At 45.2% G+C, this 26,574-nt stretch overlaps 2 protein-coding genes across 2 annotated transcripts; one reads left to right on the top strand and one right to left on the bottom strand.

Annotated features, from left to right (window-relative positions):
* Nucleotides 1-2,652: 2,652 nt before the first annotated feature.
* LOC136548259 (uncharacterized) lies at nucleotides 2,653-3,051 on the bottom strand. Its single transcript, XM_066539856.1, has one exon. It carries the CDS (start codon nucleotides 3,049-3,051, stop codon nucleotides 2,653-2,655), a length of 399 nt encoding a protein of 132 aa, XP_066395953.1.
* Nucleotides 3,052-19,372: 16,321 nt separating this feature from the next.
* LOC136551176 (protein SLOW WALKER 1-like) lies at nucleotides 19,373-21,308 on the top strand. The gene has a single exon (XM_066542751.1). It carries the CDS (start codon nucleotides 19,469-19,471, stop codon nucleotides 21,080-21,082), a length of 1,614 nt encoding a protein of 537 aa, XP_066398848.1. The 5' UTR covers nucleotides 19,373-19,468; the 3' UTR covers nucleotides 21,083-21,308.
* The last annotated feature ends 5,266 nt before the right edge of the window (nucleotides 21,309-26,574 follow it).

Here is a 26,574-nt window from a genome sequence, read left to right as displayed (position 1 = left end):
GTATTTCTTCATCCTTGTCTTAGGCTTGCTTTATCTGATCTTCCAAAGTTGTCCGTATGTGTAGCATATTTAGCGTGCCTTGCGGTATAATTTGCAAACTTAGTTGGTGAATTTCCTATGCTAACTCTGGTCTTCGGTTTAGAGTTGTCATGTAGTGACAATATGCCTTTCTGCTTAATGCATCTGCTACTACATTGGCTTTTCCTAGGTGGTACTGTACACTTAGATCATAATCCTTGATCAGTTCCAACCATCTTCTTTGTCGTAGGTTCAAATCGGGCTAAGCAAAAATATACTTCAAACTCTTGTGATATGTAAATATCTCACATTTGTTTCCAATGAGATAGCATCTCTATATCTTTAATGCATGTACCACGGCTGCTAGTTCCAGATCATGTGTTGGATAATTTTCCTCATGTTTCTTCAGTTGTCTAGAGGCATAGGCGACTACTTTATTATTTTTCATCAGGATGCATCCTAGTCCTTGTCGAGATGCATCACAATATATTATGAAGCTTCTGTGTATATCTGGTAGTGTGAGTATTGGGGTTGTGGTCAACTGGGTCTTCAACTCTTGAAAACTCATCTCGCAAGCTTTTGTCCACTTGAATTCTTCTCCTTTCTGTGTTAGGGCTGTCAGGGGTCCTACAATCTTCGAAAATCCTTCAATAAATCTTCGGTAGTAGCATGCTAGTCCAAGAAAACTATGAACTTCTGTCACATTGGTTGGTTGCTTCCATTCTGATACAACCTTGACTTTTTTTGGGTCTACTTTTACTCCTTCTATGGTGATAATGTTCCTAGAAAAGCGACTTCTTGTAGCCAAAACTCACATTTGCTGAACTTGACATACAACTCATGTGCTAATAGCTTGTTCAAGATTGCTCTCAAATGTTGTTCATGTTCTTCAGCACTTCTTGAATAAATGAGAATGTCATCGATGGACACTACTACAAATTTATCCAATTCTTCCATGAACACCTTGTTCATTAGGTTCATGAAATATGCTAGGGCATTGGTTAGTCCAAACGGCATTATGGTGAACTCATATTGTCTGTAGCGGGTCATGAACGTGGTCTTTGGTATATCGCTGAGCCAAATCTTCAATTGATAGTAGCCTAATCTTAGATATATCTTGGAGAAATACTTGGCATTTTTTAGCTAGTCAAATAGGTCATCAATTCTTGGTAATGGGTACTTGTTCTTGATGGTGACTTCGTTGAGTGAACGGTAGTCAATACACATCTTGAGACTGCCATCTTTCTTTTTCACGAATAGAACTGGTGATCCCCAAGGGGATGAGCTTGGTCGGATATATCCTTTCTCTTGTAACTCTCGTAACTGCTTCTTCAATTCTTCTAACTCGTTGGTAGCCATTCGATAGGGTCTATTGGCAATGGGTGCAGTTCTAGGGATTAGGTCAATTATAAACTCCAAATCTCTGTCAGGTGGCATTCCTAGTAACTTTTAGGGAACACATCAGGGTATTCACATACTACTGGTACTTCTTCAATGATTGCTGCTTGCATACTACAAACCATTGGTTCTACTTTAGGGGCTTGAGGGTGACATTCTACCTTTAATCCTTTGTGATTTATCAAGGTTATTGCTCTATCGCTACAAGATATAGTTCCATGGTGTTTCCTTAACCAATCCATTCCTAATATTATGTCCAAACCTTCTGTCTTCAATACTACTAGGTCCGCTTGAAATTCTACTCCATCTATCATTATCTTCACTCAAGGGCACTTGAGGGTGCATTTGAGGATAGCTCCAGTGGTTTGAATTAATAAAGGGGTGGGAAGTAACACTGTTCTTAAACTATTTCTAAGCACAAAACAAGCAGAAACAAGCGAATGCGATGCACCAAAATCAAACAACATAGTTGCAAGAGTGGCGTTTACTAGAAACTCACCATACACAACATCAGGTGCTGCCTGTACTTCCTCTGCATTAAGGTGGTTCACACGGCCTTGCCCAAAATTTGGGGCATTCCTTCTCGGCAGTCTAGAGTTTTGAGGTGTGGAGCATCTAGTTCCTGAGGCGGCTACCTTATTGCTGGATATAGACTGAGAAGGGGTAGAGTTTGTGGCTTTAAGAGGGCATTGGGCTACACGGTGTCCTGGTTGTTGGCATCCAAAATAGGTCTCTATGGTTGTGTTATTGGTACTATTGGGCTAGTTGTTGTTGTTGTCATTGCTGTTGTTCTTGTAGTTGGGTGTGGTTTGTGAAGTGTTGGTCCTGGAAGTCCTATATTGCATAGTCAACTGGTACCTTGTGGGTGCGGTGTTGTTGGTGCGGACTCATTGTGTTCTTTCTTGTTGGCGAGCACATTGTATCAGAAATTTGCGCTTCCATTCTCCTTCACCTTTGACACATTCTTCTTCCAATAGAATGGTGCGGTTCATCAACGTGTTAAAATCTACGTAGCTATGGGTGACCATTTGCTCTCATAAGGATGCGTTGACTCCAGCGGCGAATCTAGACTAAACTGCTGCTGGGGTCACATAGATTCAAGAACTCAATCTGATGGGGTCATAGCTGGCCGGAATACACAGGGTTCCACTGATTCGTACAAAGTTATTGGGGTCGCATGACCCCGACACATGCACTGTGGCTTCGCCGCTGGTTGACTCCTCTTCTAAAACACTTTTACTTCTTCTTGTCGGAGTTAACATCTTCCGGTGCATTTTGCACCAGCTTCATAAACTTCCTGATGTACTGGTTTACTGTCATTGGACCCTGTCTCAGTGAACGAAAATCTTCTGCCTTTATCTCCATGATTCCTTCTAGGATGTGATATTCATGGAATTTCTCCATAAATTCTTGCCATGTGATGGCTTCTGGCTCGTTAGTTGCATCTTGGTAGTTTTCCCACCATTCAGCGGTGGCTCCTACTAGTTGGTGAGTCGCTAGAATAACTTTTTCTTTGTCGATGGCTCTTACTACATTCAATTTCTTGATGATTGTATGCAACCAATCGTCGGCTAACAATGGGTCATCTTCTGCACTACCAAATGTTGGTGGGTGAAGTCTCATGAATGCAGCCATCTTCCCTTGTCCATTACCATTATCCTGCCTTCTTGCAAGATTTTCTATCAATCAAGTCTATCGATCCGTCACTTCTGCCAATGTTGGTGGAGGTAGCGGGGGTTCCTCCTCTTGTACCGGGTCATTTCCAACATTTTGCTCAACTTCTTCTTCACTTTCTTTAGGTACTTCTTCTATATTTACGATGTCATCTTGTTGGGGTTGCTCATGCCCTTGCCTATGATTACGGTTGCCTCTATTCTGCCTGCCTCTAGGTCTTGGTGCAACTGGCTCTTCTTCCTTATGAACCGGCCTTTCGGTGGCCCTTTATGGTGATCTTGTATCCTATTGAACCTTCGTTCCATCTATTGCCATGGAATGGCAAAGATGAAAAGACATCCTCCAGGATTTGGGTGTGAGAAAAATAAAATAACAAGCAAGCAAAGACACACATGCACAAACAAACACACAATGCATATATCACATGAACAGTCATACATATATGATACAGGGGTGCATTATACAACAGCTGCTAGAGTGATTACTACACATCTACTCGTACTTTTAATGACATTGAAGCGACACTAGACTTACTACTACTACTACTTGGGTACTAGACACTACTACTTGTTACTATAGTTCTCGTTATTTATTTTACAAGAACTGCATCACGTGAAGGTCCCATCATGAGATCCACATGCATGTCCCTTAGCAACCATTCCTGAGTATTCAAGTGGGTCCAATGGTGTTTGGATCCCCAGTGGTCTTTTTGCTATTGTGATAGTTGCTCCCTCAGTAGGTTCTCCTTCTTCTTTTCTTTGTCTTTGGGCACTCGAGGGCTTTCTGTAGTTCTTGCTTGCATTATTCCTTTTCTTCTCTCAGGGTTGACAGCTGTGAGTTTAGCATGAGTAGTTCCTTCCTTAATGCTTGAACCTCAGCTTCTGGTTCCTTGAGCTTGGTGTTCTTGATCTTCAACTCTATCTCCTGGTTCTCGTAGAGAGTGCCGAGGGCTTATAGGTACTTGGCTGTAGACATGGGAGTGTACTTCGGCATTTGTGGCTTCACCTTTTCTAATGCCTTAATCTTCTTGCGCCAAACCAGAGAAGTCTGATTCATCACTAGGAAGAACTTTCCATGGGTGTTGTTGATTTCTGCTTCATTTTTCTAACAAATGTTCATGAGAGCCCATCGTGCTACAATCTGACAAGTGTTACTCAATTCTCTTCCGATTGCTGGGATGCATCTGACCCTGAACTCAGTGTTTGTTGGATGCTCGATAATATGTAGGTGCATCTCACACTGGAGTACACCTTCCACATCGCACTCACAATAGTAGTACGTGGGAGGCTCAGTGTACCCCAAGCGCTGAAGTGTCTCCCAAAGGAGCGGTGGGAATCCTCCTGTGGTCAAATAGTCCGAACATTCCCATATGTCGTCCATTGCTGCAAAAATTCACCACAAGGGTTAGAACATTTTTGCGACACAAATGAGAAATGACAAAGAGAAGGGTTTGTTGCCTTTACTACTATTAGGTTTGTGGTCATTCCTATTACTATAAAACTATCTAACGTGTTTCCAATCCTAGGGCTTCATCCTATGGTAAAGCTCGGCTCTGTTACCACTCTATTGGCCCCTCAATTTGAGAGTCCTCAGTGCATCCGTATTTATGCCAGGATCACACACAAATACGCACTAATCACAGGGATGGTACACAAATATATATTAAAAAGTTTTGAGCTTTATTGATATCTAGAAATTGGGTCTTACAATAGTAGTCCAAGGGCATGGTCATAGGCTACATATCTAACGGAAGGCTACAGCCATAAAACAACATTATTGGTGGTTTCTAACACGAGATTATTATACAACGAAGCGACATCCTATTCCATAGGCAACTTGAGCGTGGGCGAAACCCTAGCCTCGATGTCACCTTCCTACGATCATATCTCCTTATAGGAAACCTAATCCTCGTGGTACACTTCATCTTTGAAGTCATAGTCTTCTTCTGTGCCGGGGTCTGTGAGTTAATAATGGGTGAGTACATACGTACTCAGCAAGCCCTAACCATTAGGTGGAAATAGAAGTGTAGTGGTGATTATAATTAGGGATTGGGTCCTAGCGGAGTATTACCATTCCCACTAGTGCCCAGGTTAACATCAATTCTATTACCGGTTTCATTACACATAAAAGTAAAGCTAATCATAGTATCCCATCCTAGCATTTGCCTATTCCAAGGACGTGGCTATTCGAATAGATTTAAAATAAACTTTGTAGAGGTGTACAAATTTCCCCACACGATAGGTGAAACCTCATCCATGATCAATGGATGAAATAGACCTAACGAGACCTCGTACCCGCATGTATGTGACCTTAGATGTCCATATTACTCTACTATGGCTTCTCAGGGGGTGGAACACAAAACTAGGAAGATATCAAATCCCCCCAAATATGATGATACCAAATCACCACAAAAGATAAACATGTCTCGAACATGGCTAAGAAAACAGTGACTCGAATGCGGCCTAAAAACCAAAAGCTTAACGTGGAAGATCACATAGCATCCACACCAACCAGATATGGAAGAAAACCTATCCCTTGTATCAGCTCCTGATAATTCACTGCCTACACCGGCCTCCTAGTAGATATTATACCTCTATCTAATGGGGTGTGAGATCAAGCCTACCTATATAGACATGTGGCTATACGAAATAACTCACTAGGCAAGAGGGACTACGAACCGGTCCTTATGTGACTAAGGCGAGTATCTCCCATAGGAATCCTCTCCAAGCGTCCCTACCATGATAAACTACTACTGTAGTTTACCACTACTTGCCCCATGTCGGGGTTTAGTTTTAGGTTCCATTATTATTCCTAAATCTAGTCATGGTATGGAGCTCATAAAATAACAAGATAACCATTTATCTTAATCATGTCGCATTAACCGAGCTCACTCTATAGGGTAATAATCTCATAGTCATGTTTTAGCTTTTTAGTGGTTTAAAACAATATGGTAGGGAAAGGAGCTAGGACTTGCCTTCGTCGTTGTCACCTTCTAGCACGTCTATGAAATTTAGGTCTTCGTCCTCTTGACGATTACCGTCGTCTGTTGGACGTATCGGTCGAATAAGACTACCGCTATATGTGAAAGAAAAGGCAAAAGCAAACATAGAACTATATGCTGGCACTAGGTGCAAATGGTAGGGTTTGATTTTAGATGAATTTGTGAAGTGGTATCATGCAAAAAAGAGATAGGGTTTAAAAGTTATGTATTTTAGAAGTTTATTCTATAGCTAATTTACTAGGGGGAATTTTATATGCATTTTTGGTGCATAAAAATAGGTGCAAACTACATAGTTAATTTCCTTAATGCATCTAGTTTATTTACAAAATTTCTAGGAATTTTTCTAAGCTAGGAAAATGCATTTCTAACTCTCTATGTACATTAGTTGGGTGTACCCAGCATTTTCTAAAGTGTACCCCACGCTTTGTGTGTGAGGGGTGTGTGTGATAGGTGGGCCACCTGCTTGCGTTAGCAGTGATGACGGCATCGGCATTAAAGCCATGGGCCCACGTGTCAGTGAAGGAGGGGGAGAGAGGGAGGGACTAACAGGGACGGAGGGGGGTGACAATGATGTTTCCTCCTGGTCCCACCTGGCAGAGACAGAGAAGGGGGAGGAGGGGGAATGGTGGCGGACGAAGGTGGCCGTGCTGGTGACAAAATAGGGGAGGGGGGCTGGGCTCGCTAAAACAACTTACGTCGGTGGTGTCAGCCCTCAGAGGTGGTGGATGAAAGGTGGACAGGGTCTATGGGGTCATGCCGCAGCCGGTGGCGGGGTCACTGTCGGCAACGGGTGCCCGTGGTGGTGGTGGCGGCTCACCGGAGTGGTCGCAGCGGCACTATGCACTAGACTTGGCCCTAGAGGCCCTAGACTACTCATCTAACTATGTGTACATGTGTGCGGGTGAACAAGAAGTGTAATGGGGGTGGTGATGTGCCCTAGGGTGGCATCGCCGGTGATGGCCGATGGCCATGGTGGTTCAGCATAGTGGGGTTCATGTGGGCAGCACACTACATAGACCTAGGCTACCTACTATCTATAGAAAAGGGAAAAGGAGAAGCTTGGGGACTCACTGGTCGCTCCAATCAGCCAGAGACACTACAGAGAAGGAGAAGAGAGGGGCGGCGCTGATGGCACCGGTGGACTCCCGAATTGGTGAAAAGTGGAAGAAAAGGGGAAAGAGGAGGGGAAAGGGGAAGAGGAGGGGGAGATGAGGTGTTCCTGCCATTGGCAGAGCTAGTGGTGGAGAGGGCGAGGCGAGAGTGTCGCTGGCAGGGCCTATTTATAGGCCAGCTAGCCGGTGTCCTGGCGGCAAGATATTTCTCGTGGCCATCCTTATTCAGAACGCGGGCGCGACGCTGACCTCATCTGGTCACATCACCATGCCTGGTGCTCTCCCATGCACATGATGGAGTGCCTTGGTGGCTACTCTGGTGGCTTGGCACTGCGGCGACCATGGCGTCGACCGTTGACGCATTCATAGTGAGAGGGAAGAGGGAGAAGAGGAGAAAGAGGGGTGCCATGGGGTCTCGCTGTTGCCGTGCCACCATTGACGCTCCACTGGCATCGGGGTGGCACTGGCGGGGCATTGATGTGGGTGTTGTGCCATGTACGGCTGCCTACCGTGAGGTAGGCGATAGAGCTGACGAGCGGGGCCCGATTGTTAGTGGGAGAGAGGGAGAAGGGGGAGCGGGCAAGGCTAGGCCGAGCTAGGCCACAACATTGGTGAGCCAGCTTGCGCGGGAGGAAGGGAGGGAGGAGGGGATGGGCTGGGCTGGGCTGCTGCGATGGGCCGAGAGGAGGGAGAGAATGAGTCATGAGGCTTTTTCCAATTTCCAATTCCCTTTTCTATTTCCTAACTCAATTATGCATATGTTTAAATGATTTCAAATTTAAATTTGAATGCATGAGTGTGTAAAAAGGTGCCACCATAAGTTCAACAAGTCAAGCAATCATTCACATACAAAGTCAGACATATATTTTTATGTTCCTATGTTATTTTATTTGTAAAAATTATCTAGGTTAGCAATATATGTTATCTCCTATGCAAATTTTTAAAAAGTTCAAATTTTTAGTGATTTCTAAATCTAGGTCAAATTTTAGGGTGTTACAATACCGGACGTGTCCGGTCACGTCTGCTTACCCACGCCTAGGTAAATACCAGACGTGTCCGGTCGCTATGTCGGACGCGTCTGGTCACCTCGTGACCAGCGCTTTCAACTTCTTTTCTTCACCAACTTCTTCTCCTTTGCAACTGTGCTAACACCACCAAGTGATTACCATCTTGTACAAGTGTGTTAGCTTTTCACAAACATTTTTCAGAGTTAATAATCACTCAATTCACCACGCCACTCGATCCTAGCAACAATGCAAAGTTAGATCACTCGAGTGGCACTAGATGACCAATATGCAAACAAGTTTGCCCCTCTTGATAGTACAGTCATCTATCCTAAACCTGGTCATAAACTTCTCTACACACCTATGACCGGTGAAATGAAATGCCCTATAGGTTATACCTTTGCCTTGCGCATTCCATTCCATCTCCTCCGATGTTGATGCAACACATGCACCAACCAATCACAAATGATATGATCCACTTGATATCATCACATGACTGTATTGGTTCATCGATCTTGACTTCCCTTGCTCTTCACCGTTGCTTTGGTCCATCGGAGCCAAGTCATCACTCAATTTGCCCTTCACACTTGCAACCGGTCCATCAAGCCAAGTCTTGTCTTGATCTTCTCCACCTTAGTCACATGACTCAATGTCATGTCTCATATGCAATGAGCTCCTTCATCATCACATGTGTAAGCTTTGCAAGAAATCCAAGCCATTTCACCTCCATGGCATATGTTGCTCACATATATACATGTGGACTAATTACCTGTGTATCTCATATTAAATATAATTAATCCACCTAGGTTGTCACTCAATTACCATAACCAAACAAGGATCTTTCAATCTCCCCCTTTTTGGTAATTGATGACAACTTCTACAAAGATATGGAAATTAAGCTCTTTTGGATTCATGTTGCTTGCCCAAGCAATTTTACCATGTGTAAATGATTTTGGACAAGTAGCACAAACCCAAATTGGTAGTAATAGCTCCCCCTACATATGTGCTAGAGTGTTTGGTTTGAAGCTCGCACATATGCATAGATTGGAATTGTGGGAGAGTAATTACGACCAAATGATTCTAAGGTGTAAAGAATTAACCTTTGATGTGTGATACCAATCGGAGTGCACATTTTAACACCATCCTTAGTACCATGAGTAGCTAGACAACAAAAACACTAGAAACCTCGTGAGATCAACATTATAAGCAAGGTTCTAGTTTTTGCTTGAAAAACATAAGTCTAGCTACCATCCTATGCATGCTAGTTACCAAATCATCAATCAAGTTCTATAACTAGCATACAACACACAAGCATGCATATCAAATTTAAAAACTTATGCAATGCAAGCAAGCACATGAATATGCACATATCAAATGCAAACAACCAAGTTCATAAGCTTGCTCCCCCTACTTGTGTGCTTCTCTTGTCCAAGAATTTTTTATCCTCCTTCATTCTTCAGTGTTGCCCCCTCTTTGTCTATGTCCAACTTCTACTTCTCCCCATGATGCATTTATATATCTTTGTTCCAACTTATCCCCCTTTGTCATCAATTTCCATAAAAGGTGTGCTTCTTATTGATGCAAAGGTTTGCATTGGGGTAGATGGTTGATACTTGAATCTTGCATTTTTTATGGACACTTTTAAATATTGGAATGACACCACTTGTAGCCCTTGAGATACCTCATGTAGGATCCTTGACCTTGATACCAATCAGTGGGGCACCTCCCCCTATGTCATAGCATGGGTCATCCACTTGATAAACTTGAGCTCTTATATATGAGGGATGCATCCTTCATTTGATGATCACTTAAAGTTGAGGATTACTTGTGGAACCACTATCTTGTATGATTGATACCATGTGTAGGAATGTGATACCACTTGGAAGAATTTACTAGCATGGAACCACTTATTGGATTTGTCAATAAAAACCATTTCTTGAACACTTGCTATCTTCATGAGTACCACTTGTAGGATATCACTTGTAAGTTAATCTAGACACCACTTGAAACAACCAAACTAGATATCTATTTGCATTGTTGTCTTGTTCTCGTACTCTTGTCACTATCATGAGCTTTTAATGTTGACTAGAACTAAATTGATTTGCCTAAGCTTCTAAGTTCGGTTTGAACCAATGACAAGCTTCTTCACACCTCTTGCAAGGGTTATCTTGCCAATATTGTACTTGTCACTTGTTAGCAATCCAAACTAAATCTAGTACTTGGGTTTACTAGCTCATGAACAAACTTATACACTATCACTAGATCATTCAACCATTCAAGCAGTAGTGATAGGCTATGAATTTTAAACTTTTCTTTTGTTATGCATGATCCTATTAGGCATGTACTATATGCTCTAGCCACATACTAGTAAGGGGTGAAATGATCATGCACATTACAATGATACCTTTGCTATGTTGGAGTAGAGAATAGTCACTTAGATTCCAATTCATTACTCCAATAGCAATGTGAAGTACAATTATAAGCTTGCTGAAGACCAATCATCAATAATGAAATCCATTCTTCACCCCTATGATTTGAGAACCACTTAAGATCAAGTGCACTAGCTCTTATTGTGGTTGGCTTGCTTCTTCTTTTGATCAATGCTTTCTTGAGAGAACTATTTGGAATACCACTTGAATTACCATGACTAGCTCTCTTTTGGGTGTTACTTGCTCTCTAGATCAATCCTATTGATTTCTTCAACTAAGTATCTCAAATGTTCCTTAGATCACCACTTCTATTTTAGCCTTTCAAACACCACACTTGGTTTACCTACAAAAGGCGGCAAGTCCCCCACGGGGAGAAGTGACCTCTCTCCAAGAACCATCCTTGATACTCTCTTGAAATGACTTTGTTTGATTGATCCATGTGATGGACTTAACTTGATGTGTACTCTTGAATCCTTCTTTAAGACATTTTCTTTCTACTTGTTTAAGTCATTTTCTTTCTACCAAATTGATCTTCAATAATCACTAGAACTTAAACTTCATCTTCATCTTGAGTTTGATCTTGATCTTCCAATTTGAGTACCAAATGTGTGTCAAGTACACTCCACAATCAAATAGCCTTGTACTCTATGCTTGTCATGCTTCTGTATCAATCCAAAATCAAACTTAGGTGCCTCAATCACTTATAAATATATTTCCAACTTGAGGACCTTTCAATCAATGTGACTCTTGATCAATTCGATAAATGTCATTTTTCAGGCAGATTCGGTACCCTTTAAAGAAATATCCATATCTCCCAATGTACAAATCCAAATACTACAAATTTTGGTGGAGATATGCTACACTAAGTTAGTTAGCAACTGTAAAAATTTGAGCTTCATTTGACTTCATATGAACTGCCAGCAATCAAATCTTGCACCACTGCTCTATGCTGAAAACTGTTGCACTATAGTTGACAAGATCCACTCCAAAACCATAAGTCTAGAGCATGTACACAACTTTTCATATGAATACAATAAGTTTTGATCACTCAAACATGGCTAAGATCACAGCTCACTCAGATCTTCAAATATAGGGCAGATTTCAATCACTTGAGCCATACTTCATCAAATGTGAATCAAACTTGAAACTAACTTGTTTGAATACTTTCACAAGACATATCTATTCAATCCACTTACTAAGAGTCATCTCATGAATTTATCCAACACAAATCAATCCAAACCTGATTTCTAAGCATTTATCCATTCAATCATCTTATAGCAAGCAACATTACATATTTATTCAATTCAATCAACTCATATGCACCTCAATAAAATGAGATCAACTAGAGATATACCTTTATAGATCATGATCATCCAATTAGCAAGCTTCAACTTATATATATGGAAGCCATCAAATAATTCAAGAAGTCACCACAACTTTGATCTTGTACTTGTATGTTGTAGCACATTTGGACTTCACTAACTTGTCATGGCACTAGGATAATGATCATCACTTTGTAATACTTGGCTCAACTATATGGTCAACAAGATGAATATCATTTGAACCAAGTCTCCAATATTGATGGTACCTACAAACAATCATCCACTTTTTGATGGTACCCAAACTTGTTTGGGTCCTCTCAAGTTAGGTGCAACATACTTAGGCATTACCTTAGTATAAGTAGCAGGATGTTTTACAATTGCAATCAATGAGGTACCATTGCCATCCTTCCTAAGCATAAAATCATCATCAATTGAACTAGGCTTAGGAGAGTTACCTAGGGGACATGAATGTGCCATGTGTCTCTTTTTCCGGTATGAGTAGCACTTTCTCTTTAATTGAGCCTTCTAGTCTTTGCTCATGTGGTGGTTCTCATTGCCTTCCTTCTTCTTGTTTGCTTGAGTCTTCTTATCAAGCTTGTTTGGATAACCCGAAGCTAGGTGGCCCAATTCATCACAACTATGGCACTTGATGTGAGCAACTTCATCTTCTCTTCTTTGTTCTTGCTCACTTTCTTTGCGTCTTGATTCGTCCTTGGACGCATTACTCTTTCTCTTGCTTTTCCACCCCTTCTTGTTTTCTTCTTCATCATCATCAAATCATCACCATCTTCATGGTTGATCTTGGGGCTTTTCTTCTTGCTCATCTTGTGGCTTTGGTTGAGGCATCACTTGTTGCTTCATCACTTGCTTGGTTGGGCACATAGAGGTAAGATGACCCCATGTGCAGCACTTGAAGCATTTGACATGCTTTAGCATCTCTTCTTCTTTCTTCAACTTGAGCTTCTCTTCATTTGGGCAACTATTTGCAAGATGTCCCACTTCATGGCATTTGAAGCACATAAAATGAGAGAGCTTCTCTTGTTCTTGCTTCTTCATCTCTCTTCTATATCATCTTTTCTTGCCCCATCTCTTTCCCTTGATCTAGCTCTTGTTGAAGCCAATGCCACTCATATCACCATAGCATCTTTTGTTGTTCAACATATGCTCGAAGGTGATTTTAGTGTTGTAGCACCTCTCTAGCTTGTTGCTCAAATTCTTCACTTGTTCATTGAGCTCATTGTTCTCCTTCAAAAGGTTAGTCTCACAAGACAAGGAAGTAGAACAAGCATCTATATATGAAGAATATGGCATAGCTAATAAATCATCACAAGAGGTGGATACATGCTTCTTGCCTACATCACAAAGGTTAGCAACAATATATGATTGATCATTTGACCCATGTGATGAGCTCTCACTAGTTTTAGATTTTTCATTAGAAAGCTCTTTAGTGAGAAAAGCATGGTTTTGTACCAAGTTATCATGAGCAACACTAAGTTCCCCATGAGCCAATTTTAGCTCCTCATGTGAACAAGTAGTAACATAAAGTAGATGCTTTTATTGTTCACATGTGTTCTTTAGAAATGAGTTTTCTTTTTCCAATTTCATTGTTTTAGCTTTCTTATTTTCTAAAGACATGGTCATGCTAGCAAGTCTACTAACAAGCTCATCATATGAATCAACATGATCAACCACATTATCATTTTGTACCTTTGTGTCACCTTGTGACATGAAGCAATGTGGTGTAGTGGATGGGCTTGTAGTAGCATCACAATCATAGCCCGAGCAGGAAACCATCATCATCATCATCACCAAGTGTGCTTGAGGTAGACTCATCATTTGTATCACTTGGGGCATCATCATCAATTTTGTCAAGTGAACTTGTGGTAGATCTTTCATCATCATCACTTGACCATGAGGTAGAGCAATCTTCCACAATCACCAAATTGTGGTCATGCTCGACACACTCACGCACCTCCTCCTTGGGCTCCTTCTTGAACTTGCCATTATCCCATGTGGAGGAATCACCGAAGGTGTGCTTGATTGATTCCCATATCTCATGAGCGGTTCCCACGTAGTTTACCCTTTTCATCAAATCAAAGCTCAAAGCATCCATTAGATAACAATAAGCATGTGCATCAAGTTCAAAGAGAACTCTTTGAGCGTTGGTGAGATTTCTATGGTCCAAGACATGAGTGAGACCACTAGTGACAATCCACCAAAACTTAGGTCCCGTTGCACAAAAATAATCAAGCATGTGATTTTTCCAATGTGCAAAGTTTGTGCCATCAAAAATATGTGTCTCATAATCATCTAGCCCACGAGACATCATCCTCTCAGGTCGATGAAGACCACAAATGAGAGACCTAGCTCTAATACCACTTGTAGGGTTGAGATGACGGACTAGAGGGGGATGAATAGTCCTTTCTAAAATTAAACGCGTCGGCTAACCGAAACAAATACGGAATTAAAACTATCGATCTAACCAAGACTACACCCCTCTATCTAAGTTATTAAGCATCTTATAAGATCCTAATTAGGCAACAAAGGTGCCGGGCTAGCTAGAGCTCACCTAAACAATTCTAGCTTGCAATGTCACACAAACCTATGCAATTAGTACTTCAAGCAACCAGGATAGCTCCTACACAACTAGTGAGCAAAAGCACAAAGCTTCTAAGCTCACTAGCAATGCTCAATAACAAGGCAACTAATGTCAAATTAGAGAGCGCAAATTACTTAGCTACACAAACTAAGCAATGTAACTAATAAAGTTACTAAAACCAAATTAGTTACGCAAGGGAGCTACTTCTATGCTACACAAGCAAGAAGGTAACTAGCAAGCGACACAAGCTAACTAATTACAAGAGCAACTACACAAGCACAAAATATATGAAAGTAAATACAAGCTTGTGTACGGGGGGTTGCAAACCAATGGGAAGAGGATGACACGGTGATTTTTATTCCGAGGTTCACTTGGTTGCCACCAAGCTAGTCCCCGTTGTGTCGACCACTCGCTTGGTGGTTCGGTGGCTAATTGGCATCACCCGCCAAGCTCGCATGTTAGGCACCGCAAGAACCTACCCCAAAAGTGAGGATAGCTCAATGACACGCTCCACTAGAGTTGCTCTTTGCGATCCCTATGGGTCGAGCACAATTCCCCTCACAAATCCTCCTTCAGAGCACCGCATAATCTTCTCGCATGCTTCAATGGAGTCACAAGCCACCAAGCCATCTAGGAGGTGGCAACCTTCAAGAGTAATAAGCACCACCAGCTTGCAACATGATCACCTAGTGCCACTCAATGCAACCTCATGATGCAATCGCACAAGAATCACTCTCTCACTCGATCGGATGAACACTACCAAGCATGAGTGAGTTAGAGGGCTCTCAAGCTCCACCTAAGCCACCAAGGCTCTAGTGTGCTTAGCAACCAGCCCAAGGTTGGCCAAGTGCTCTATTTATAACCCTACAAACAAATAGAGCTATTACCCCTTCACTGGGCTAACTGCACACTGACCGGACACGTCCGGTGTGGTGACCAGACATGTTTGGTCGCTGCGTCTAGTCGTAGCCCTGCTGCCACATGTCTTGTTGAAACCTATATAGCTATTGGCGCCCAATGGCTCTTTCTGCACCCATTGTTAGACACGATCAGACATGACACTAGAAATCGATTGGACGTAGGTGAGGCAGCGTCAGGTCGAGTCTAGAGAGCTCCCAGAGCACCTTAGGACCGATTGGACGCATCCGATCCTCCTGACATGATGCCCCCTGCATCAGGTCACACACCACTGTGCGTTTCACCTCCTCTGACCGGACGCGACGCTCAGCGTCAGGTTAATCGAAGTACTGAGTGTTCGGCCATGTCAAAAAACTACACTGAGAGGTCCTGACTATGATCTGATGCGTCATAGCTGATCAGACGCTCCTGTGAGTCCGGTCACAACTGCAGCCACTGTTCAAGACTAGGCCAAATACCGGACGTGTCTGGTCATATACCGGACGTGTCTGGTCACGTCTGCTTACCCACGCCTAGGTAAATATCGGACGCGTCCGGACGCTATGTCGAACACGTCCAGTCACCCCGTGACCAGCACTTTTAACTCCTTTTCTTCACCAACTTCTTCTCCTTTGCAAATGTGCTAACACCACCAAGTGATTACCATCTTATGCAAGTGTGTTATCTTTTCACAACCATTTTTCAAAGGAGTTAATCACTTAATTCATCACACCACTCGATCCTAGCAACGATGCAAAGTTAGATCGCTCGAGTGGCACTAGATGACCGATATGCAAACAAGTTTGCCTCTCTTGATAGTACGGCCATCTATTCTAAACCTGATCATGAACTTCTCTACACACCTATAACCGATGAAATGAAATGTCCTATAGGTTATACATTTGCCTTGCGCATTCCATTCCATCTCCTTTGAGGTTTACCGATACTTGTTCATTTAGGGTTTGATTTTTGGTGTCATCAACGAGATTGTGGCAATGATGGTGCTTTGGAATAAGGTCTCTCTGGTCTTTTTCTACCTCAACAACGTTCGATGATGAGCTATCGAGAGTATGGTCTGGCAGATCTATTGATTCTATTCAAATCTTGGCATTTCGTGTGCTTATCAGAGTAAGTAGTTGGATGGCTTTTAATGTGGTGATTTTGACCTCTTCTTTTGGTATGTTCTAGAGCAAGGTCTAACATCTCCAACATTATGTTATGAAGATCAAATATTGTAAGCTTGTGTCCCTTGGGGATTTCTCCGGTCCATGTCCTTTTAGTGGGTACTCTATCTAGTTGTCAATGGTGAGTGGCTTTTGTGGTCTTCAAACCCTTTTTTAGCGAGGGTGTTTATATGTGTCCCTTTTCTTTGTTGTTTTTTCAGTGTCATTTTTGAGCTTCTTTAGGTAAGCAGTTGGACAATTGAAGGAAGAAGGCGAAAAATTTGGTCTTTAATGTACTCTTATTTTTTTAGAGATTGTTTTGTGTCCTGTTGTCTATCTTGTGTATTAGCCTTTGTTTTCCTTGAGATATATAATAGCGAGGCACTCTTTTGAGTTTCTTTATAAAAAAGCTAAAGAATATGGTACCTTCAATCTATTCCAATCTAACCTCATACATACTAATATCCATAGAACCTAATATAACCCTAACCAACCGAAGCTAGGACATCATGCGACATCAAAGGATATGGAAGAGATACCTCCCCACAACATTTTCCACTCCTTGGTGATCAAATTGGTGAAGGAATGGGTAGACCTAAGGGAGGGAACAACGAGATGATACCATGGAGCAGTTGGAGCTCAAGCTTCTAGAGAGTGGGAAGGGAGAGGAGGAAGAAGACTAGGCAATGCCATGCTAGATATATGTAACTATATATATACCACATCTCTTCGCGTGACGAGTCCTACCATCACCATTAGTTCAACTTAGGACCCGTTTGACAGAGCTTCTCCACCGACTTTAGGAGCCATTTGCAGTCATTTTTTGTCAAATAGGGTAAAATGAAATGGCTTCACTAGTGAAGCCCCTTAAAACCCGCTCTCACATAGGTTTGGGGTGAAATGAAGCCAAAAAATAGTGGCTTCACCTGGCTTCCACCTCGCGTACACGTGGACTAGGCGACCATCGCGCGCCTTTTTGCCCCCGCATGCAGAAGAAGACGTGCGCGCGAGCAAGGGTGCACGCGGCCGTCGGAGCACAACATGAACGTCGGGATGCACGGGGCCAACCTGGGGCGTAGCGCAGACGTGGGGGCACTTGTGACCTCCACCAGTGTGCACGCTGCCGCTGCCGGGGCACGTGTGAGCAACCGGGGCGCACGCCTACCGCCGAGGCTCATAGGGCCGCCGCAAGGCCATTGCCGCTGGGGTGTGGCCTCCATGGAGGGGCTCCAGGAGGCCGTGGCGCGAGCTTAGGGAGGTCATGGCCGCGGGGCGCGAGGATGGGGAGAGAATAGTCACTAGGGTCATGCGGAACAAGCAGATAAAAACCGTGGAAGAAGAAGGAACGAGCGGATAAAGGAGAAAAATAGGAGAGGAGAAAAAAAGAGAGGGGTATTATGGTCTTTTCATCTCTTTGTCTACCGGGATCTATTTTGCCAAACAGGGTTCCAAAATAACTGCAACTCCACCGAGATAGCTGTTTATAGAGCAGTACCTAAAAAATCGGCTTCACTAGTTAAGTGGATCCATGCCAAATGAGGCCTTAGCCACACTAGCTTGTGTGACGTGTTCCTAAGCCTTCAGCTACTCCCTCCGTCATGTAATACAATATATTCTAGCATTCAAAATTTATCCTTAAATATAATGCATTCTTGAGGATAAAAACTAATTTTACATTAAATACTTTCTATTTATCAACCAATCACCATTAATCACGTTGATGATAGCGTCTGATTAGGAAATAAAATAAATATACATACGTCTTTTATATTCTCTCTTAATTTATCTTAAAATTCATAGAATACACTATATTGAAGGAGAGAGAGAGCAGATGTGGTGGCTTAGCCACATGTAGTGGCGTGGTTCGGATAGTAAGCGTGCGTTTGGTACATTTGCGAGTCCAGCTTGCCTTGCTTACCGGAGACCGTTTTCTGGCTCACCCTTGTTAGCGAAAGGAATCCTGGAAAGCACAAGAAACAAGGTAGCAGTCAAAATATCCAAACATTCATTTTTTTTTGTCTGGTCTGGCAAAGCGACCGGCGGCAAGGTTTCCAAAGGGACCCTAAGTTGCGCCACAGACCAAAAGAGCTGTTTTTTTTTTCTTCAAAATTTAGTTCGAAATGTGCTGTTACTAAGATATTGATTTTTTTGGGATAAAAAGTTCCACAAGAAGCTTAAATGTATTCTCTCCTTTCTAAAAAAGAACATTTTACTAATTCAAAATGTCTTAGGCTTAACTAATTTATAGAAAATAATATTAATCTTTATATTTTTTAAATAAGCATCATGAATCTAAAATATAGTTTTATGGTATACTTATTTAGTACCTTAAGTGCTACGTAATAATTTTCTATGTAAATTTGATAAAACTTTAACTTATAACAAAACTAGACTGCCATTCTTTTCTGAACCATGGTAATAGTCTCATCCGTCTATTTTTCCAGTTTGCCTTCCATTTCTTGGAGAAGTTATCCTACCTTCGCAAAGACTTCAACAGTACTTTAGATTTGAGAAAACAGTACTTTAGTTTTTTTAATAAACTGTACTTTAATTTCATTTACTTTTTTTTTCAAAAAAATCAAGGTACATGATCTCATGGTAGCGATTTACCGAATTGAGAATCAGTTGTTTAAGGCCAACATGTCACATTTCTGTCATTTGTCGAGCTGCCGGATCAACAATTTGCCAAACTCCCCACGGCCCATCACCATATTACAACAATGAGCGAGGAGACGAGGCCGCGAACATTTCATTTTGTACCCCCCACGGCCCATCACGAAACCGATAAACGCTCCTCAGTCCGCACTAGGGTTTCTCCCAAAATCGCCGCCGCCGCCATCTGCCATCCGCCATGGCCGCCGACACTTCGAAGCCCTTCTTCCCCGCGGCGCCGCACTCGGCTCTCCTCCCCTCCAGGAGCGCCGCCTCGCGCGCCTCCCCTGAGGGCTCCTACTGGCGCGCCTTCCGCTCCTCCGAGCTCGTCTCCGATGCCGGCTTCCCCGTCACCGACCTCACCTTCGCCCCCGCTGTGGCCAACGGTGCCTCCCCGACCCTCGCCGCTTCCTGGTCCACCTCCCTGCACGTCTTCTCCGGCGACCCGCTCGAGAAGCTCCGCAGGATCTCCGTCGCCGGCGACCTCGCCTTCTCCCCGTCCTTCCGCTGCGACGGCGCCCTCCTCGCCGCCGGCGACAAGAAGGGCGTCGTCCGCGTCTTCCGCGCCGACAAGGCCGCGGCGGGCGCCCTCCGTACGCTGCGCGCCCACGCCGCCGAGACCCGCGTCGTCCGGTACCCGGTCGCCGGCGGCGACAAGCTCCACCTCCTCACCGCCGGCGACGACGCGCTCCTCGCCTACTGGGACGTGCCCTCGGAGACGCCCATCTTCTCCGTCCCCGCTGCGCACCGGGACTACATCCGCGGTGGTGCGGCCTCCCCTGCCGATCCCAACATTTTCGCCACCGGCTCTTACGACCGCAGCGTCAAATTGTGGGATGCCCGCACCGGTAATACCGGTCCGTCTTTGTCCTTCTCCCACGGGGAATTAGTGGAGAGCGTGCTATTCCTTCCGTCCGGCGGGCTGCTGGCCACGGCCGGAGGGAACGTGGTCAAGATTTGGGACGTCATTGGTGGTGGCCAGCTCGTGCACTCGGTGGAGAGCCATGTCAAGACAGTGATGGACCTGGCGCTTGGGAAGATGGCCAACAGTGGGGAGACGAGGCTGCTTAGTGCAGGCATTGATGGGTATGTGAAGAGCTTTGATTTTGGGATGCTGAAGATGACGCACTCGCTGCGGTACCCTCAGCCGCTCCTGTCTGTGGCTTGCTCGCCCTGTGGCTCTGTGGTGGTGGCAGGGTCTGCGAAAGGGAAGATTTATATGGGAAATAGGAAGAAGAAGGCTGTGGATGAGGAAGAGGAAGGGATGAAATCTGTTGGTGGTGAGATTGATTGGGTATCTCCTGAGCCGAAGAAGTCAGTGTTGAGGCCAAATTATTTCAGGTACTTCCGCCGTGGGCAGAATGAGAAGGCCAAGGAGGGTGACTTTGTGATTGAGAAGCCTAAGAAGGTGAAAATTGCAGAGCATGATAAGTTACTGAGGAAGTTCAGGCACAAGGATGCTCTGGTTTCAGCATTGGCCAAGAAGAACCCGAGGAGTGTTGTGGCTGTGATGGAGGAGCTGGTTGCGAGAAGAAAGCTTGTGAGATGCATCGGGAATTTGGATAACGAGGAACTTGGTCTTCTTTTGCAGTTTCTTCACCGGAATGCAACTTTACCAAGGTATGCTAAGTTGCTGTTGTGTTTGGCAAACAAGGTTGTGGAGATGCGCGAGGCTGATATCCGATCCGATGAGAAGCTTAGGGTGCACATGAGGAATCTTAAGAGAATGGTTGCAGAGGAGATTCAGATACAGCACACGCTGCAGGGGATTCAAGGCATGATTTCACCAATGCTCACACTTGCAACCAGATGAAAAGGTTCTTTTGTTTCAGAAAACGAATTTTTGTTATATGTTAGTTTGCAGGATGCTGCCGCACACAATATGTACTGTTTTGAAAAATTATGTTTGCTATTGGATAGTGAAGTATGCCTGCCAGCTGATTGAGATACTCTCTTCTGTCATTCTGTGCCTAATGTTTTTATCTGTTGTGACAGATTATTCCTGATTTTGCCCATTTAATTTGATAGTATGCATTTATACAGAATCTGACATCCCCAACAAGCTTTAATGCTTATAATTTGTCACTTTTTTTGTTTTGTCACGTGTGAATTGGTTTAAAACTTTACTTTGCATGGTGTGGCTAAGCTAAAATTTACGCTCTGCTGGCTGTCTTATATACCAAAGGTAACTATCACCCTGCTTTATTGAAAGCAAGTTTCTGAGGAATGCCAGATTACAGGATTATAGTTCAAACAGAATGCACCTTCGATGCCAACTCTAGATGCAGAACCAAGTGTGGTATATCTCTACTGGAGAATTGAGCCTAAACTCTACAACAACAGGCAAGTGGCAAAAGTATGTGTTCAACCAGAGTACAATTATGGCTGCTACCAAAAGATACATTGACAAAGCAACAAGCAGCCAGGAGTATCTGTCTTGGGAAATGCTGCTGGTTATCTTATTACTGCTTGCAATTCTTATCTCACTATTTTATCAGTTTAGTTATATAGCAACATATGCTTGTTTCAGCTGTCTGCACCTTTCATGGTAGTTTCTTTGTCATTAGGGACAGGGTAGTAGTACAGGTAGGGCTCTAACCCTTGGTGGTTGGAGCTGTTTTTAAAAAGGAAGATCCAAGCTGATTTGGTTATATTTGTGTTGTATTCCCTCACATGTTTGTAGGCACTACTTGTACTCAAATCCTAACAGCTAGTTATATAAGTCCATGTCAATATGTCATCTTGGTGACCACAGAATATGTTTGTTTGAGAAGCTGGCCTGTTAGCTCATTTAGTGATTGAGATAATCCTCTTCTGCACCCTAAAGGCCATTATCAGATATTGTGCATCTTGTTTGCATGCGGGGTGTTATATGAATGTTGCAAGAAGGGTCATTTTATTAGATAAAATGGGTCATTGTGGTTCTTGTGACAGTTTGTGATTCTCAACATAATTGGGTGTTACCAGCTGTCTGCAGTGTTTCTGATTCCTTTTGCTCTGTTCTTATCTAGATTGGGACCAAACATTATCATGTTGTTCGGAACATGTACATGCTGATGCTGTGGCCATTTGAAGTTGTGTGCGTGCTTGTAAAAGCTGCTTGCAAAGTTGCTAATCTCTGCGCTCATGGGCTGCTGCCACTCGCCGAGCACCGTCGCAGCCAGTGTCCACACTCTGCAGTGGCCACTCTGCAATCGCAGCCGCAGTGTATGTTAAGCTCACATGATTACCATCTCAGATGATTCGATCAGTTATGCCGAGCACCTGTTAGTATTGCCGAGCACTCACTAGTTATACCGACCATGAATAAGCGTTGTCCGACCACACACTATGGTTAGAGGTAGAAGAAGAGGGAGAACAGAGCATACACATACAGCCAGAGATATCAACGTTGGCTGAAGCCCTGTTTAGAAGATGATAAATCTGAACTCTCTTTGTTGAGTTGCAGTGGTAAACTATATATACAACTCTACTCATTTAGGCTCCGTTCGGCTGGCAGAATTTTGGCTGAAACTGACTGAAAACACTATTCTGGCTGAATTATTGTGAGAGAAAAATACTGTTCCGGCTGAAGAAAGAATCCGAACAAGCCGAATGTAGAGTAAGCCGAACGGGGCCTTATTCCTGGTACAGCTATCCTGCTGCAACAGTGACTAGATAACACAATAGGATTGACTTCTGCGCCTGTCCCTACCGTGGCTATAGTGAGGCAGGTGAGCCTTTCGGCTTCTGCCCCTGCAGCAGCTACAGTACCACAGTAGGGAGCCTTTTCGGCGCCGTCTTCCCTTACTGTGTGTTTACACAAGGAAGCAGTAGATTATCTAACAATTCTTTCCCTAATCCTACTGTTATTCCTTGTACCTTCTCCATGCCTATCATCTCCTTCAGCTCCGTGAGTCGAAGACGTCCGAGCGGCTTGGTGAGGACGTCCGCAAGTTGCCGACCAGTTTCGACGAACTCGATGACGATCTGCCCTTCACCGACACAGTCCCTGAGGAAGTGGAACTTCACGTCGATGTGCTTGCTCCGGTCGTGGAGAACCGGATTCTTCACAAGGGCGATGGCGGGCTGGTTGTCCACCATCAGTGCTAGTGTGTGAGCTTCCGTACCGGTCAGCTCGCCCAGCAGCCGGCGCAGCCACACAACTTGACACGTCGCTGTGGCCGCCGCGACATACTCTGCCTCTCATGTAGACAGCGCCACCACTTTCTGTTTCAGCGACAACCATGAAATTGGAGCCGACCCGAGGAATACGAGCATGCCAGAGGTGCTCCGTCGTCCGTTGACATCCCCCGCCATGTCTGCATCGCTGAACACAGTGAGCTGCAGCATACTCCCGCTGGTCTTAGAAAAGAAGATCTCTTGATCCACCGTCCCCTTGACGTAGCGCAGTAGCCGCTTCACTGCAGCCTAGTGATCCTATCAAGGATCGTCCATGAAGCAAATGACGTAGCCCACGGCGAACGCAATGTCCGGCCTCGTGTGGACTAGGTAGCACAGACCGCCGATGATGCTCCGATAGAGTGTTGCATCCACCTTCGCCGCGGTACTGGCCTTCGTCAGCTTCAGCCGCTCCTCTACCGGAGTCACGCATGGCTTGCACTCAGCCATGCCACTCCACTCCAACAGCTTCGAGGCATACGCGCTCTGACCGAGCGTGAGTTCCTCTTTCCCCTGTCTCACCTCGATGCCGAGGTAGTAGGAGAGTACGTCGAGATCGCTCATTCGAAAACGAGCCGTCATCTCGCGCTTGAAGCTGTTGATGTCCTCCGCACGCACGCCGGTGACGATCAAGTCGTCCACATACACGTCGACGATGAGCTCCTCCTTCCCCCGTCACCACGTGTAGAGTGCGTGCTTGGTTACGCACTGCTAGAACCCAAGCTCACCCAGCGTGGCGTCAAGCTTGGCGTTCCATGCTCGTGGGGTCTACGATAGCTTGTAGAGCGCCATGCGCAGTCAGAGCACCCTATGCTCCGCTCCCTTGACGGCGAAACCTAGAGGTTGCCTGACGAAGACCGTCTCCGCTAGCTCACCATTGACGAAGGCCGATTTAACATCCAAGTGATGGACGTGCCAGTCTTTTGCTGCTACCAAGGCTAGTAGCAAATGAACAGACTCCATGCGCACTACTAGCGCAAAGACTTCCTCGAAGTCGATGCCCTCGCGCTGAACAAAGCCTCGGGCGACGAGGTGCGCCTTGTGCTTGATAATGGTGTCGAGCTCGTCCCGCTTGACCTTGTACACCCACTTCAGGCTGATCGGACGACATCCTAGAGGTGGATCGACGAGCCGCCATGTCTCATTTTCCTCGATCGCCTTCATCTCCTCCAGCATCGCCCATCGCCAGTTTTCGTCGCGCTCGGCCAATGTGAATGTGGGTGGTTCCTCAGCACTGACGTCGCGCGAGATAAGCACCTTGTCTTTGTGTGGGTCATAGAGCCGGTACGCCTTAGTACCCTCCACGTAGCCCAAGAACACCATCGGTGTGCTCCTGTCCTCCAGCTTGGTGAGGATCGGCTTTGTCTTCCTGACGTGGCCGATGCAGTCGAATGTCCGGAGGAAGGACACGCTCGGCTTGCTCCCATACCAAGCTTCGAATGGCGTCTTGCCCGTCAGGGCCTTGGTCGGAGCGTGATGGAGGATGAACACCATCGTGGTCACCGCCTCACCCTAGAACCTTGTCGGCATGCCTTTGGCCTTCATCATGGATCGAGCCATGCCGACCATCGTTTGGTTCCGTCACTCCACCACGCCATTCTATTGTGGCGAATACGGCGCGGTGTGGTGTCGCACCACACCCTGATCCGCGCAGTACACATCGAACTCCACCGAAGTGAATTCGCTGCCGCGACCAGTTCTCAGCACGCGGAGCTTCTTGCCGCTCTCGGCGTCCACGCGCATCTTGAACTTCTTGATCGCCGCCGCCGCTTCGTCCTTGCTCATCAGGAGTTGTAGCCACATGTAGCGACTGCAATCATCCATGAGTAGGAGGAAGTACCGCCAACCACCGTTTGTGGCTGGCATGATCGGCCCGCAGAGGTCGCAATGGATGAGCTTGAGAGCGTCCTTCACGCGATACTTGGCCACCTTTGGGAAGGGCAGCCTCCTCTACTTCCTGGCCAGGCAGTTGTCACATAGCTCACCTCCGTGCTCGATGTGGGGTCTCCCTCGGACCATCTTCTCTAGCCAACCAAGCGCGTCGAAGCTGAGATGTCCAAACCAGGCATGCCACAGCCACGGTTCCTCGGTGTGCCTTGCCTCCAGGCACACCGGTTGCTCTACCTTCAGGTCGAGCAGATACAACTAGTTCTGGGACCTCTTTACCTTAGCGAGAAGTCGTTGTTCCTGGTCCCTGATCCTGAGGACTCCGTCCTTGATCAGAACCTTGCTACCGCGCTCATCAAGATGACCAATGCTGATGATGCTTGAACGCAACTGTAGGATGTAATATACACCCGTTAACATGCGGTGCTCCCCGTTCTGCACCTAAAGATGATGGTGTCGCGCCCTTGGATTGTCACCCTTGAGCCGTCACCAAACTTCACCGTACCGGTAACATCATCGTCGAGCTCGGAGAAGGCTACCTTGGAGCCCGTCATGTGGTAGCTGGCACCAGAGTTCAGATACCATCGCTGCTCTAGGTCATCGCCCACAGGTCCGAGGTGGACTTGGGAGCGTAGTTCATCAAGGTTAACAGCCTTTAGGGCCTTCCTAGGTCCTTCCACCATCGTCACCTCTCCCTTCTCCTCGGCCTTGACGTCATGCAGTGCACAAAACTCACCATTAGGATAGTGGCCTCATCCTCATCATCAGCTTGCGCCAGATGAGCCTCAGCCTTCTTTTTCTGCTTGCGATTTGGGCATTCCTGTGCCTAATGGCCCATCTTGCCACAGCGCTGGCAGGCGTTGGGGTCGACCTGCTTCTTCTTCTCTGAAGAAGCCTTACTGCGGCGCTTGCCATCGCCACCACGGCTGGAGGAGGCTACCCCAGAGTTCCTCCGAGCAGCCCACTCCTCTGTCAGCAGCAGTTTGCCACTGTCCTTCGTTGCTGTCGCCTGCTCTAGGCACTCGTCCACCGCTCATAGATGGCCTGTCATATCCTCAATGGTGAGGGTGGACAAGTCCCGCATCATCTCTATGGAGAGAGCGATCTGGATGTACTTTGTCGGCACGGAGTGGAGGTACTTGGAGACTGCCTCCTCTTCGTCGATGGTGATGTCGTGGCTCTTCAGCTTGCTGATGAGCATCTACAGGTGGAGGGAGAAATCCTCCACCGTTTCACCATTCTTGAACTTGAGGTTGG

The sequence above is a fragment of the Miscanthus floridulus genome, chromosome 4, assembly GCF_019320115.1.
Source record: "Miscanthus floridulus cultivar M001 chromosome 4, ASM1932011v1, whole genome shotgun sequence".
In the NCBI taxonomy this organism is placed as follows: domain Eukaryota; kingdom Viridiplantae; phylum Streptophyta; class Magnoliopsida; order Poales; family Poaceae; genus Miscanthus; species Miscanthus floridulus.
Note: the sequence above shows the minus strand (reverse complement) of the source record. Positions and strands in the feature narration are given on the sequence as shown.

Bases quoted from the DNA above. Each gene is read 5' to 3' on its own strand.
- LOC136548259 (XM_066539856.1), bottom strand. From the start codon at position 3,051: ATGGCTGCATTCATGAGACTTCACCCACCAACATTTGGTAGTGCAGAA.
- LOC136551176 (XM_066542751.1), top strand. From the start codon at position 19,469: ATGGCCGCCGACACTTCGAAGCCCTTCTTCCCCGCGGCGCCGCACTCG.